Source organism: Astatotilapia calliptera, chromosome 6 (genome assembly GCF_964374335.1).
Source record: "Astatotilapia calliptera chromosome 6, fAstCal68.1, whole genome shotgun sequence".
Taxonomy (NCBI): domain Eukaryota; kingdom Metazoa; phylum Chordata; class Actinopteri; order Cichliformes; family Cichlidae; genus Astatotilapia; species Astatotilapia calliptera.
Window position 1 is genome coordinate 18,169,025 of NC_137427.1, and position 15,784 is coordinate 18,184,808.

Here is a 15,784-nt window from a genome sequence, read left to right on the forward strand (position 1 = left end):
AGGACGCACTCTTACTACTGTCAAGTGCAAACACAAATCTTCGTGACCAGCGCCAAGCACTGTGACCTCATTGTATGGACCCAAAGAGACATGGCTGTGGTTAGCATCTTCCCTGATGTAGACTTCTGTGAACCACGATTGAAGAAAGCACAGGAGTTAATCAAAAAAAAAAAAAGTGCCTTCCTGAACTTCGAATATTTTTCTCTATGTGTAGTGCAGCTCTGAATATCTAATTCTTTCTTTCTGGGGTCTACTTTTATGCCTGATGTGCGTAGACATGTTCACAATTTGCTTTCACTACTTTTGTACTAACAAAATACCACTTTACAAAATGTAAATAAAGAAACAAAAGATTTTTTTCTTGCCTTTCATTACTTTTATTACAACAACGTCAAAGGCGATCAAAGTAGTTACAGTGACGAATAAGTGTCAGTTACAGTTTACAAATACATTAATGTAATGACAACGTTTTTATAACATAACGCACTACCAACTGTCTTGAAATTACTATGTCTTAAGAGAAATAATCACAATACATACAGCACACGTTTACGAATTTTTAACAAGAGCAAGTTTCAGTTGTCCCTGGTTTTACCACCACACTGGGACACATGTTCACCAAAACGCAGCAAACCTTCACTATTTTATCAAGAAGGGTCACATCTTCACCTTCACATGGAAGAAGTAGACGGATTGGCATGGTGGTATGCAGCATTTTGAACTTATTGCGCAAAGTACCTATTACTCGCTCAACATGAATTCTTAGGTGGGCAATGGCTCTCTTATCTTCTATGTCCCTGGCATCGAGTTGACAGAAGCCCTTTGTATATGCAGGGATCTTAACCTCTGCACACATCATTCCCACAGGATTTCTGATGGCAAAGCCTCTGTCAGCCAAAACTACATCCCCTGGTAACAGCCTTTGAAGAATACCACAGTTCTCTGTGATATGTCTGTCTGATGCACTCCCACCCCACCCCTTGGAAATGAATGAAATTGCACCAAGAGGTGTAATCCCAACGAGGTATTTCATGGTGTGTGTACCCTTATACTGAGAGTATGTTTGTGCATGTGCCTTTAAATTTGATGGTCTTTCTGTACAAATTTCAAAACAATCTACAATGATGGCTACCCGTTTTCCAAAAATTTCAATAAATTGAGGGGGCATTGTGGCCTGTAAACAGTGCCTCTCTGGCCAGTGCACCAAGGCTCCTAAGCGGGCATACAAAACATCAATGGTATCGGTAAAGACAGAAGACAGAGTTTTGTGGGAAACATTGAATAGATCACAAAGATGCTGGACAGGAAGATCAAGTCTGAGACGCATGAGTGTGAGTAATAGCATTTGGAAATGCGACAGTTTCTGTGACGCTGGCAGGAAAGCTTTTACATTGTCAAACACGGCCAGTAAAATTGCAAAACAAGGTAGTCCAGTGTAATATCTTACTTTTTCCGTGTCATCCTTTAAAAAATGTTCATTCAGCTCTGTCTTTTTCAGTTGTGATTGAAGCTTCCTGTTCTCCTCCAACAGCCGGTTTACTTCTGCTCTGCTCTGTTCACAGCACACACAATCCTTCGTCTGTCTTGTAGCCTCTGTGTGTCTTACTGTCAGATCAAGATTTTCTACATTTGCAGTTGCTAACTCGGCCTCCACTTGTCCAACACAACTCTGGCCCACAGCCTCCTTGGCAAGGTGACTATGGTGTTGGTCTTCTGTCTGTCCAACTTGAGCTGCTCTTCATGTGTAACTGCTGCACAGGCCTCACCTTCACACTCTACTACTCCTTTATGAAAGCCTGTCAGATACAAAGAGTACACACACAAAAGGGAAATGTTCAGCAGTATTCCAAATAAGGGCGCATGATTAATTAAAACGCTATGTGATGATTGCCGGACAGTGAGAGCACTTTTTTTAATTTTAGGATGGGGTGGTGGTGTTCTTTACCTCCGACTGCCGCTCTTTGTTGCGTTCGCCGTCTGTGACGGTCAGAATTAGATGTTAGGATTTCGGAGTGCCCCATATGGAGCGTTGGAACCCAGTCAGGATTTGTCTCATCCATTACATAGGCTGGTTTACCTACAATTACGCAAAAATAATATTAGCGTATCTATACATAGAAAGTATGTCTGCGAATTTACTCAGTAGGATGTTTGACCTCTGAGCGCATCAACATTAAAACTAATAGGCTATAAAGCTTGATTTGTACATATTTAGAACTTACCGGACTGAAAATGTCTGGAGCACACCAACAGATGTTTGGAAATGGAAGAGAACTTGATATCAGGGGCCCGTTCTTCGTACGTCGCTTACTACATCCAAGATCAAATGACACATCCAAGATCAAATCATCGCGCTAACCGTGAGCTCGCTAATCCGGTTCCCCGAACACACCTGCTGTTTACGATTACTACAGCTGGACGCAGGAATGTGACATCACTGGGCGTAGTAAAAGGGGCTACGCATCGATAGTAGAAACATTGATCGGCAACCCGCTGATTGGTCGGCGAAAATGTCGAAGGGGCGTGCTCGGTATTTTCCGGCAGCAGAGCAAGAACTCTTGAGTGAGGGATTTCAGGAGTTTCAGAGTTTAATTAAAACGCAAGAGAACACTGCAAAGGCTGCAAAAGCAAGGAGAGAGGGCTGGCAGAAAGTTGCTGACAAATCAAACTCGTAGGTAATTTAATAATAATAATAATAATGGATTGGATTTATATAGCGCTTTCCAAGGCACCCAAAGCGCTTTACGATACCACTATTCATTCACTCCCACATTCACACACTGGTGGAGGCAGCTACGGTTGTAGCCAGGCTGCCATATCGCGCCATCGGCCCCTCTGGCCAACACCAGTAGGCGGTAGGGTAGATCTATCATATGACACTATATTGTCCAATATCATATGGCATTATATTATATTATAATATGTTATATTATATCCCCTTTCACATTAGAGCCACAACAGGACCCACAAGAACATGGGAACAAGTAAAAGTGGAATACAGGAGTATTCTACAGAATGGTAATATTTATCTCTGAGATTGCTTTGCGTCTCTTGGCAAGGTAATACTGGCCTGTAATACTCTGTTAGTTTGTTCATAACAGCAACCAAGAAAAGGGCAGAGGAAAAAAAGACAGGTGGTGGTCCTGCACCCCCTCGTCAACAAGTTGGTTAAGTAAATAATACCCTCACGGGAAAATCGATATCTCTCTATGAGCACACTGTCGCGCTGAGCTAAAGGATCCTGTCTATCCCGCAATATACGCTGAATTCTGAGGACTCTCCTTATCAATCTTGCACCTTCCGCAATGGGCTGCTCGCGTATACGGACAGGACATGGCTGCGACAGACTTCCCAAATCCACCTTCGCTTTTATAGCTGTGGTCTCTCATCTTGATTACACGAAGTAATTTACAATTACTACTCTGAAATATGAATTACATCTGTAATAATCACATACATGTAATAGAATGTTAATAGTACATTTCCCTTTTTTAGGGAATGACCTGTATGTATCTGTGTGAAATCAATAAATGGATCAGGTGCTGCATTGTCTTTAGTTACATTGATGTTATTTATTTATGGTGAAACAGTGGTGGAATATCGCTGTTGCTTTCGTATGAATGACGCGGACATACCTGCGTGGCCGCGATCTAATCCTGTTTACATAAAGTGAACCTGCTCCCGAGCAGGTTTACGCTTACGGCTCTGTTGCTATGACAGCAAGTCCCGGATGAGCTTCGGGGAACCGACTGATCCAGGATCACGCGAAATCGTCAACAATCTAATCCGGCTAACCTACTTAGCGAGGTACGAAGAACGGGCCCCTGGTCTTCTCACAGCTGCTATCCAGGCTAGACGCCATCGTTTGGTTACATCAGCAACATGAGCTCCCTCATGTTGCTTCCAGGTGGGGAAAGAATGAAAAGATAAACCGTTTTCAGGCTTGTTCCTTTGCCGGTCGCGCGAACTAACGTTACAACCGATTACACAGCAAGTACGAACCATAGCTAATGTTCTCCGTGTGCTTTCGCTCCTCTTTCGCTAGCGCTTTTTTTGACCCAGAAATATGGCGCCTCAACCAAAAATCCTGACCACGCCCCCTCCCGTGACATCACGCTTGGAGCGTCTTTGGAGCAGTCGACTGCATCCTTGGTTCACCTGTTTGGCCAGTAGGCAAACTGCAGGGGTTCGAGCAGGATTTCTTTGATGTCTTTCAGGAGTGTTAACACCATACATGCCTCCCTGCCGATTTCAAACATGATATATAAGTCACTTTGACAACTTAAAAATGTTATTGTTTGGCTTTTTCAGTGTTTTATTTGTTCGTGAGTAACTCGGTTTGGCTGAGATTAAAGTTATTCGATTATATTAAATTAATTTAACTTTATTAATCCCTCGGGACGTTGTTTACAACGGTGACATTTAACGTTTTATGCGATAAATAAACACTGTAAAATGTATTTACCCCCCCCCCCCCCCCCCCCCACAACAGCCCTTTTGAATGTCTCACTAATTCTGAGGTTGGCAAGTATGGTTAACACTAGTCTTTCAAAGGACTTAATGACAACAGACATCATGGCGGCAGGATGATGGTGGAGATGATGGGGGGAGGGGGCAATAGGTCAGCACAGAGTCTCAGATACAAGGGGGGCAAACTGTCCTGGAACCCCGGTGTTCCGTCTCTGACAAAGCAGACAAACATCCTCTTCACAGATCTTTAATGTAAGCAGGGGGTCAGAGGGGAGGGAGTGAGGGCTGCTGATTCTTTTTGTGTGGATGTGAGGGTGAGCATAAGGGAGGTGTGAATAGTTGTCTTTCACATCTGCAGTAGAAGGTGTTAAGGTCGTCAGTCAATTGAGGATCCTCTTCACAGAGGGGGGATGGACTCCTGTTACTAGAATGTGCTGCAGGTCTCTCCAAACTGAAGCAGGGTCATTGGCTGAGAAGTAGTTTTTTTTTAACTTCTCATTGTAACTCCTCTTAGCGACCCTGATCTCCTTGCTCAGCTTGTTTGTGGCCTGCTTGTACAGGGCCCGGTTCCCGCTGCTGTAGGCCTCCTCCTTGGTCTGGCACTGCTTCCCCAGATTTGGACTAAACCATGGTTTGTTATTATTGTATGTGCAAAAGGTCTCAGTTTACACCCCCCACGCACGGGGCGATCTGCCCTAACTTGCTAACGGAGATTTGCAGCGTTAATGTGGTTATGGCGTTAACATCATTTTAACGAGATTAACACTGACAGCGCTAGAATAAATCTTCTTTTTTTGGTACTGGTACTGGTTTTATTTTGTTGTATTTATCGGCAATACCGTAAAAGCTGGTGCGTGAAAATATTGTTGGACATAAACCGGTCCGTGGCGCAAAAAAGGTTGGGGACTGCTGCTTTAATGTGGCCACAGTCAGACCAAGGCTCTCAGTAGCTGAGCTGCTTTGTATATCTTAGTGTTTCCTTTGTGCCTTTCTAGTGAGAATTGAAAAGATGAACACATCACATTAAGCACTGAAGTGAAATTCATTTTATATTCTCTTATATTATAAATAACATCTGGTCAGTTTGGGTTAAAAACATTCTGAAGTGCCATACATTTTGATTATTTGACTTCAACAGAGACCTTAAAGTTTCACATAGACAACCCAACATTTCCCATTTAGGAAGCACTTACCAAAAAGAAAGGAAAAAAAAACCCTCTGGCAGCTATTTACCTCAACAGACTGCAGAGTGAGGAAAACTGAGCACTGTAAAAACAACAGACAATAAACACTGAGCAGATCCAGTAGCCACCACAACTCTGGACCACACATTGCTGGCGCCACTGATACTGCAGAAAAGTGCAGGGAGGGAGAGGATAAAAGCATTAAAGCATAATCCACAGTGCAGAGAAAACAGTAGGTAAACGCATACATCAGTGGCATTAGAGTAAGCAGATGCCTAATGGAAACTTTAAGTTTCCATTGACAGAAAAAAACATTGCACGATAAGTAAAAGAGGTAAACTGGCCTAAAAGAAAATGATCTTACATATAAACTTCTTTGATTCAACAGCTCTGTAATGACAAAAAGAGAAGACACAGAGACTTAAAGGTGGATCTTTCCGGATTCTTGAATTATTATGGTTTTATTCAGCTCAGTGTTTTGTTTTGTTTTCTAAATTAAGCATGTGAGCTACTGTTAACATGAGCGTAAGAACTGCACATTAATGCTGCGACCTCCACACTAATGTCTGTGGTTATCATTGCAGTTGACAGGTTTTGCTGTGATATTATTTAATCCTAGCTACAATAAGTAATGATATGAAACGAAAAGTCAAGTTTGTGGCCACTGTTTGTTGCTGACCTGCAGTACTTTCAGTTGCCACAGAGGGGAGCCCTGGAGCCTTCAAAATCAAGTACTGCCAATACAGCTATTGCTGTCATGGCTACAATTCTAACAACTGGTAACTCACCAAACTGTATTATTCTTTGTTTTGTGCATCATGGTCTGCTCTCCTAATCACAATCGAGGTTTGCTGCAGATAATGTTTTGTTATATTGTGTATTTTATTTTAATATGCTACAGCTAAACAGCAAATCCACACAGTCCACACCAACAACATATCAGAAGAACACACAAAAGACAGAGAAGAAAAATCATGAGACTGGTGCTCTAATCTCTTATCATAATGCACGACACAATGCTAAAAGATTACTTTAGTGGAATTTTATGTCTCACAGATACATGGAAAATATTGTGGATCCTGTTACTGCCATCATGAAGTTTCAGTCTTTCTTTCTTTTTGTCTTTTTGGGATATTTGTCACACTTACATGTTTCATATTTAAATATTACACAAAGATAACCTAAGTAAATTCAAGATACAATTTTTAAATAATTACTTCATTTATCAAAGGAAAAAAGTTATACAAACCGACCTGGTCTTATGTGGAAAAAAAATGCTCCCTAAACATAATAACTAGTTGCAACAAGAACTGAAAACAATTTTTTTTTTATGAAATTAGCAGTAATCCACAGTTCCTTATTGCAGCTTCCTACAGTAAGTAAGTTCTCTGATAATGGTGTATTTTATGTATTTTATCCATACTGTCTTCCAAATCTGGCTCCAAACATCCATCCATCACCAGGCCAACCGCAAGATGTAATCTCTCCAACATATCCTGCATCTGCCCCGGGGGCTCCTCACACTAAGACATGCCTGGAACATTTAATCCCTCTGAGAGAGAAGATAAAACCACATGTTAGATGTGACAAAACTATCAGTGTCAAAAAAAAAAAAACAGAAAAAAAACCCCCACATGTTAGAAAGCTCCATTTTCTGTGTTGTTAGGTGAATCATACATGCACCTATACAAACTACCACTAGAGGTCTCTCACATAATCTACTGCTTTATATTTCCCACGGAATGAAACTGTAAATAACACACTTTCTGCACCAAAGAGAAGGTACAGAATCATACCTGTTTGTCTATTGAATTAACACAAGTCAGCGATGGAAAGAGTAAATGAATTTAAGAAAAAGAAGAAGAAAAACTACAAAATCATAACAACAAACCTATGTAAGTTATATTTTCACAATTAGAAAAACTTAGTTTCACACTGCAACAGTAATCCTAACATATATGTAACTAATACTCAAAATTCCCAGTTCTACCACTCATATTTAGTACAATAAGCTGAGTGTATATAAAGACTTCAAGCAAAATGTAACTTTTTTATATACTGATGAGTGTAAATAAGTGTAAATTCTATTTCACAGGCTGATTGCGTGCATATTTCTTATGTAAATAATTGAGCTGTAATATAAAAAGTGAACACACATCGAATACAGTAGATAACCCAATAATTGAAAAAAAGCTGCAGCCTACTGTGTGTAAGCAAAGAATTTCCATTAGCATTTTATTTGGGCCTTTACTGAGCTTTTATGGGGGTGAATGTACAAGCACAGGAACACAGAACACACTGTCAAATATACACTCACCTCTCACTTTATTAGGTACGCCTGGTTAACTGCTTAACTGCTTAATGCAATCAGATGACACAAACTTAAGCATGTAGACAGGGTCAGGACAGCCTGCTGAAGTTCAAACTGATGAGCATTAGAATAAGTAGGAGAGGTAATTTTGTAACTTTGATTGTGGCATGGTTGCTGGTGGCAGACAGCTTGGTCTGAGTATCTCTATTGTTTAATCTCTATTGTCATAGTGTTAACAGAGAATATCCACTAGCTCACTTATGAAAATGCCTTGTTGATGCCATTAGTCATAACCACTCGTTACAACCAACATGCGTAGAAGAGCACAAGTTGCCACTTCAGCTAACAACAGAAAAGTCAGGCAATACATTCACAGAGTAAAGCTGGGCAAACACTGTGCGATTTTTTTCAGTCGCGTTATTCAGCTTCTGCTCAAACTGTACGATTGACTCGCAGGGGTTAGAAATTGGTAGGTAACGATGCAGGGTCTCACACTATACGGCCCGATGCTCTGATGCGACCCGACTGCTCACACCGTGCGTCCATAAAAATGAAGGTTATAACAGAAAATCTGTCGCTCTATGGGATCAGAACGATGCCACCTTGAAATGAAACCGAGAAAAAATATTGTAACTGAAATAAATGTACTGAAAAATCTTGTATTGAAACTGAGAAAAAAATGATAGTGAAAAACAATGAATTGAAACTGTAAATTTTTTTGTTTTCGCGTACAATTTGTTTCAGTTGAGACCCTGCATCGTGACCTACGAACTTCTAACCCCTGCGAGTCAATCGTACAGTTTGAGCAGAAGCAATAACGCGACTGAAAAAAATCGCAGTGTTTGCCCAGCTTAATGTGCTAAAATAACTACTTTAGTCACTACAACACCACGATCACAAGGACTGCACGTATCCACAAGTTTTGGTAGCGGTACTTCAGCATGTAGATAGCCCTATGAAAAGTAGCGAGCATGAAGGAAGCAAGGTTTTTGTTTTGTTTATTTTGTCTGTCAGAACTGTTGTTTGGAGCGACGTTTTTTAAGTGGCAGGTCATTTCAAACGCTACGTTTCTTTCAACTCAACAAACATCAACAAACACGCGAACTGTTTGTGTGCAGTTTGTTGCTAGCTTAACGTCCAGCTGCTGTATTTCACAGGGAGAGAAAAGAAAGAGCCAACTTCACTCAGAGATGGAGAAAGATGGGGAGAGGAAGAAGAGAGGTTAGATGCAAAGGTAAGGACTGCTCAGTGAGATTTGACAAACTGAAAATTTAAAGTTTACATGTGAGATAATCTGTTTTCATATTGTGTGAAATGGCTAAACAAGCTGAGGTTGACTGTGTTATGGATCAAAATCATTAAAAGCATGAAAATCCTCTGCTGATTAGTGCAGGATTAACAGGTTAGATTGCTGTACTGTGATGGATTTAAAGTAAAGAACAAGTGTGGGACTGGTGCACAGTGACTGTCTAGTTAGTATAAACAGTGTACCCTCAGTGCAGAGGATGGAAATCAGCCAGGACAACTCATGAAACATCTGCTGACACCTGGTTGAGTCAGGTGTGTAAATTTGTAAAGAGCAAGAGGTCAGCTGATCACAGTCTGTACATTAAGACCCCCCCCCCCCCCCCCCCCACTGAATCCCACTTTAACTCTTGACACATTCCTGTTTTAAGTCAAAGAAAATGGAGCTCTCTCTTTTTCACATTTTCCTGCTATCTATCTATCTATCTATCTATCTATCTATCTATCTATCTATCTATCTATCTATCTATCTATCTATCTATCTATATGTGTGTGTATATATATATATATATATATATAAAAAATATATATATATATATATATATATATATATATATATATATATATATATATATATATATATATATATATATATATATATATATATATATGCTTGCTATTATTTTAGATACAGTAAACTAGTCTTAATGCCAAAATAGAGTTTAATACAGTTTTAAGTTGTGACTTTCGGCTTTGCAGAACTTTAGATTTTTACTTTTTTGTAAAAAGCATCATTAGCAGTCCTAATGTACTTTGAAATGCAGGTGTTTTACTTGTAATGGGGTATCGTTTCGCAGTGTGGCACTGTTCTTTCAGCTCGTTCCGCTGTCTCCCTCAGATGCTGCCGAGTCTAATCTCCAATTAAAACAGAGCAACAACAGAGGGAGCCATTGCTTTCTGTATTGGAAACAATTTTCTTGACAATTGTTGCAGCAGCCTGGCTTCACTGTAGCATATCTCTAATTCACAACCCTACAGAAGGACCCACCTCCACATCGCTCTCTCTTTCTCTCGCTCTCTTGGAAGGAGGGGGAGGAGAGCGAGCGCAGTTTGAGTTGCGCTCGCCGCTCTACGCCAGCCAGAGGTGTGTTTCGGCTCCACACTCTGTATCTCTGCGTAGCAGCACCCAACCATGCAGCCAGCCTGAGTGCCATGTCCAACAGCTGTGTTGGCAAAGGGTTACCGCTCATCTGAAGGGAAGGTAGCGTCTTGCTTTGAGGAGGACAGAAGATAAAAGAAGACTGACCAGTTGCAGAGAGAGAGAGAGGGGGGGATATAACTGAAAGCCCCCTCCTCGCCTCACTAAACAGAGCAAAAACGGAAGGCTTTGGAGTATTCAATTTTTTCTTTCGTTTTATATTTTTCTTATTCCTCATCGCAGTGCTGGGAGGTGCTTCATCTTTTCATATAGTCTCTCTCTCCGTCATTTGCCTCCTCATCTATTTCTCCATCTACCTGGTGTACAATTTCTTATATTTATGAGTGAGATAGAGGGGAAAGAAGGGAATTTTGTTTTTCCAATTTTTTTTGCCCTTTCTTTCTCCCTCTTCACTCTTCCTTCTTCTCTTTTCACCAAACCATATCATTCCTGTCATTCCCTCCTTTGCATTTCACATCAAAATGCTGCTCGTCAGGTCATCATACCCCATCCTACGCCTCTTTCTGTGTCTAAAGTCTGATGATTAATGATCTTGGATGATTTTTTTTTCAAAGACAACTAAAAAACTCCTCATGAATGACTATTTTTCCCCCCCTTTTCCTTCTCTTTTGGTCCCCTCCACACCCATTTCTTTTGCATCACACTCTTGCGGGATTCTTAATTGTTACTCTAGGTAGGTTCAATATCGTTTAGTGTCTGTCTATCTGTCTGTCTGTGTGTATTTGTGTGTGCTTTACGTATACATAAAACACACATTAACACACACATGCACTCGCACACTAAACTACGCCTAAAGGATGAGCGTTCAGTGAGTCGACATCGGTCTGGTCTCGCATCCTTCTCCTCATCTGTCCTCATCATCATGGCCAAGTGCGCCCATTTTTAATTGTTGTCTTTGAGAAATCTTTTTTTTTTTTATCTGTACACATGTCATGATTTAATAATAAACAAATCTTTATATATATTTATTTGTTTAGTAACACATTTGTAACACATTTGAAATGGAAAAAAATGAGTTTGCAGTCTCACTGGTGTAATTTTATTGACTTTGACAGCCGAATTTTGGCAAAGTTTGGGATATTTGTCCTAAAAGGAATGATATTCTTTTCACATGATCTGCTGAGCTGCATTCAAAGTTTGGCGCTAATGGCCATCTCAAGTCATTAATAGTGTATCCCATTTCATGCTTGATTTTGTGCTTATTTTGATTCTGCCAGTCCATCAGCAGCCATTAGTACTTTTACTGCCTCCCTGCCCCTTCCCATCCCATCCCACACACACACACACACACACACACACCAACGCACACAGACACACAATCTTCCCTCTTCAGCATGTTTTCAGTTTTCCTCCCTCTTTTACCCAAATCTCTCCATTTTCTTTTATTCCCCGCTTTCATTCTCACTCCCTTTCGGGCCAACAGAGACCGGTTACCATTAGCTGGATGTTGATCAGTGGATTCAGCGGGTAATTCCTCGCTGTGGATTTAAGGTGTAATAGACAGCAGGTCTTTAGATAGAGACAGACTGATAGACAGATTAAAATAGGTAGAACTTCACGCGCCATTTCATCACTACCTTCCTCTTTTCCTCTGTCACATTTGTCCCCTTTCCCTCTGTGTTTTGTTTGACGCTACGTCTCTACTTCTCACCGCCACACCTTTTTTGGGAGAGCTGCTTTAAAGCGTTACCACTGCTAGTCTATTCTCAATTAGCCCATATACACATGGACATTTAACTGAAAATTGCCTGTGCACTCAGCCGTAAGGTGAAAAATTTTGCCTACTAGCATAGGCCCACACCAGCTACTTTAGTCTCACCGCCCACCCCCTTCTTATGGACTGATAAAGAGGCTTAATGAATCCCTCTTTCTTGATTGTTCTGAGAGTGGGATGTCGTCATGAAGGAATATGAAGGACCGCTCGTTTTGCTCTGTCTTTGCTTTTGTGTCTCAACTCTGCTCCTCTGTAAAACATCTCCACTACAGTCTATAAATTATGTGTTACAGAAAAGAGTTAATTAGGTGAGTAGTGAATTAATAAAGCACTCACTTCTTCTTTGCAAGTGAGCGTATGCACATGCATGAAAAGAAGGTGTGTACCCTAAATACGTGTGCAAGAGCACAGCTGACGGAGCAAGAGTGTGCATGCGTTTGTGTACATTCGGAAGTCTGCATGAAGCTGGTGGAAATGTATTCTGCATGAACTTTCATCTGCAGGTGATGGCTGTTTTTGTATTTTCCACCACAGTTGCTTGCACGGTTTCACCTTTCGTCGTCGCTCTGTGACTAATTGGTTGTTTATCCACTTAAAAAAAAAAGTCTGTATAATTGAGATTACATCTTCAAGAATTTCACACTCTCACACGTTCAGCTGCATTTCGGAGCACAAAATATCCCTCACTCATGCACTATTTCTAACGCGCAGAATGAAGCTTATACCAGGTGACTCACTCAGTTAGTCCAGTGCAGCGTGCAGGTGCATGGATTTACATCTGTTCATTACTATTCTCTCATTCCTTATTGTGCGCCTAAGCTGGTGGAGGTGCGTTAGCCAGTGCCAAACTGATGTCATCCTCCTCCTGTGTTACCTTTCTTCTTCTTGTTTCCTCCCCAGTGGGTCTGCGACAGATCGTTGACAGTGAATAAATCACAGACCTAATATCACTCATACACCAGCTTTGCTCTAATTGACTCTTCAGCAGGACTTTATTGAGTACAGTTCACACTAAAGGCGATGCAAAAGACTGTATGCTGGGAATTAGGCTATAAAGTCCCATTTCAAATTAAAATGGTTAGGTAAATAATACTAATATTTAACAAAGTTAGGAACTGCTTCACAGGAAGAAATTTATAAGCTTTAAAAAAACTCCTGGAAAAAAACAGAAAGGCAAATAATGAAAAATAAAAGAACATTGCTACCTTTTAAACATCCATGAAAGCTTTTCCATAAAAATGTTTTAAGAAGAGATTTAAAAGACAGTAAAGAAGTTCCCTTTTTGACCTCAAAGGTCGGACTGTGCCACAGTTTGGCAGCTCTGACAGCAAGCACCTGCTGACCTTTGTCTACTAGCAGAAACTTTGGGATAACCAGCAGATCGCCCTGTATACGCCCTGCCCTATGTAACAGGTTAATAAGCCCTTAATGTGCTTCAGATGAAAGATGTATGATCAGTGAGATTTTAAAATCAATACAAAGTGAGAATTTGCCTGTACTCAAGTAATGTGTTTATATTCTTGATGCCAGTTAGCTGTTAAAAAGTAAAAACAGAATAAATATCCTAAAAATGATTAAAATGCACCATTAGACAAAAGAGAGCAAAAGTGAACTGAGTCTGTAGGTAAGAATAACTACAGGATAACAATAACTAAATAATAAGAGTCACACCTTTTAATGATCTCCTATTAATGTAATCTGTTTTGTGTCAGTATGAAAACAGTTTCTAGGCATTTCTCATAAGCAGCTGTAAAATAGAACATGATTTTTAGGCAGTCTTCATACATGATGTTGGACGTTCTCTATATAGACCAAAGTACTGGGCCACACATTACACCAGCCAGTTGGTCATAGAAGCCAAAGCCATGAAGCTCCCGGCGCACAGTTTTTGTGCTGATGTTAATGAGTGTTGGCGACTTTTACGCACTGCTCTGTAACCTGGCACGGTCTAAGTCCTAAAGCCTTCACCTTTGCAATAATATATCTAACAGCTGATTGTGGGATATCTAGGAGGGATGAAATTTTAAAAACTGACAAAGTTTCCATGCTATCACAGTACCACGCTCAAACTCGGAGAGCTCGTTTAAAATTCTTTCACATATGTTTGTACAGGCAGGCTGGCCATGTGCTTGATTTAAACATCAGTGGCAACTGGGCTGAAAACACCTGAATTCAGATGTGTGGTTCAATACTTTGGTCCGTTAATGCTGTACATGAAAAACACAAAATCACCATTTAAAAACAAACTAATTTCACATGCCATAAAACAAGTAATCAGTTAGCCACTGTTCATTTTGAGTAATATTGAGTTACGTATACATAACCATAAAAGCATTCACATTTACATCCATAAAATGGCTCTCTGGGATTGCATAATTCAATATTTTGAGAAGCTGTTGGTTCATAGCGAGGATACTAAATGAATAAACAAATAAGCCTTGTCCAGTTGTTTAATGCAAAAGGTTTATGTAAGGATGTACCGCATTATTCTACGAGTCAAGCCATCAGAATCATATTAATGCCACTATGAGAGTCAGAGATAATTAGAAGGAGTCAGAGAGAAAGATGGATTTTTGTAAATAAAATTTGTTGAATGAATAATTCATTTCACTGCCAGACGGGATTAAAATTCTACACATGCACATATCCTCTGACAGTTTTCCTAAGGGCTAAACTCTGTGTACCTACATATCCTGCATCTACTTCAAGATGCAATAAATACGCACATGTTGCCAGAAATAGGCATATCCCATCTTATGAGCGTGTGCCAGTAAAGATCTGTTAAAGGATGAAAAACTAGACATAGCATACATTAGTCAGGCTACAGCTTAGATATTTTTAATACTGATGGATCATTACATCATTTTATACCACCACAAGGGAACTTAGTGATTTGAGACTGCGACCATGTGCAATGAACTTGCAGGTTTCTTGCCTTTGTAATGGTTATGCATAGATGGGGACCAGTTACTGTCCTCGATGCATCAAGACTGTAAATTAATAAGGTCAAATTGGGAATTTGACCTTATTAATGTGCAACATGTTTGTGATCAGTTGACTGTGATGAATCTCAAATGCGCAGCTATCTGCATACACAGCAATGCACATTAACTCCTTACATTCAGAGTTGAGCTCTAACCTCAGAGAGATAAAACAGAAATTTAAAAATTCCTCCGCAAACTGTGGTGGGCTGCGAATCTTTGGAGACAGGTTGCCTCCGCAGTCACCTTTCAATCTAAAGTGGTTGCCCAGATGATGAGGATGTTGCGTGCTCGATGTTTGGGTGACCTTGTCTTTGGTTGCAACTGGGAACCGCTGATTTTTCCAGGTCACAAGCTGGTGGTCATCTAATGTGACCAAGCCATCACAGAGCACGAGACTGATGCGCTGCAGCAACTCTGGTCCTTAGTGGAGCTTTTACTCGATACACAAAAACATTTTGCAATTTTGAATTGCAGTCCGTTAAAACTTAATCAGTGTTTTGAAGTTTGTCAGTGGTGGCCGGTGAATCTTATTCAATTTTTTTATGCGATGTCCGACCCAGAGTGAGGAAAAACCATTTAATTCAGCTTACAAACCAAATGTAACATTCATTTAATATATGAATGTACAATTAATGCCAACATTAAAAAGAAGTTCAC

The 15,784-nt window shown here is 40.3% G+C and overlaps 1 protein-coding gene and 1 long non-coding RNA gene across 2 annotated transcripts; one reads left to right on the plus strand and one right to left on the minus strand.

Annotated features, from left to right (window-relative positions):
- Nucleotides 1-353: 353 nt before the first annotated feature.
- Nucleotides 354-2,060, minus strand: LOC145429161 (uncharacterized). Its single transcript, XM_080302213.1, has 2 exons — nucleotides 1,946-2,060; nucleotides 354-1,731 (listed from the first exon to the last, which is right to left on the minus strand). Exons 1-2 carry the CDS (start codon nucleotides 2,058-2,060, stop codon nucleotides 560-562), a joined length of 1,287 nt encoding a protein of 428 aa, XP_080158339.1. The 3' UTR covers nucleotides 354-559.
- A 236-nt stretch (nucleotides 2,061-2,296) lies between these two features.
- Nucleotides 2,297-3,560, plus strand: LOC145429444 (uncharacterized). The gene is made up of 2 exons (XR_013909671.1): nucleotides 2,297-2,855; nucleotides 2,951-3,560. It is a non-coding gene; the product is annotated as an uncharacterized LOC145429444 (long non-coding RNA).
- The last annotated feature ends 12,224 nt before the right edge of the window (nucleotides 3,561-15,784 follow it).

Coding starts and splice junctions, on each gene's coding strand:
- LOC145429161 (XM_080302213.1), bottom strand. CDS start 2,060: ATGGATGAGACAAATCCTGACTGGGTTCCAACGCTCCATATGGGGCAC. Junction 1,732..1,945: donor ACAAAGAGCGGCAGTCGGAG/GTAAAGAACACC, acceptor CATGAAGAGCAG/CTCAAGTTGGACAGACAGAA.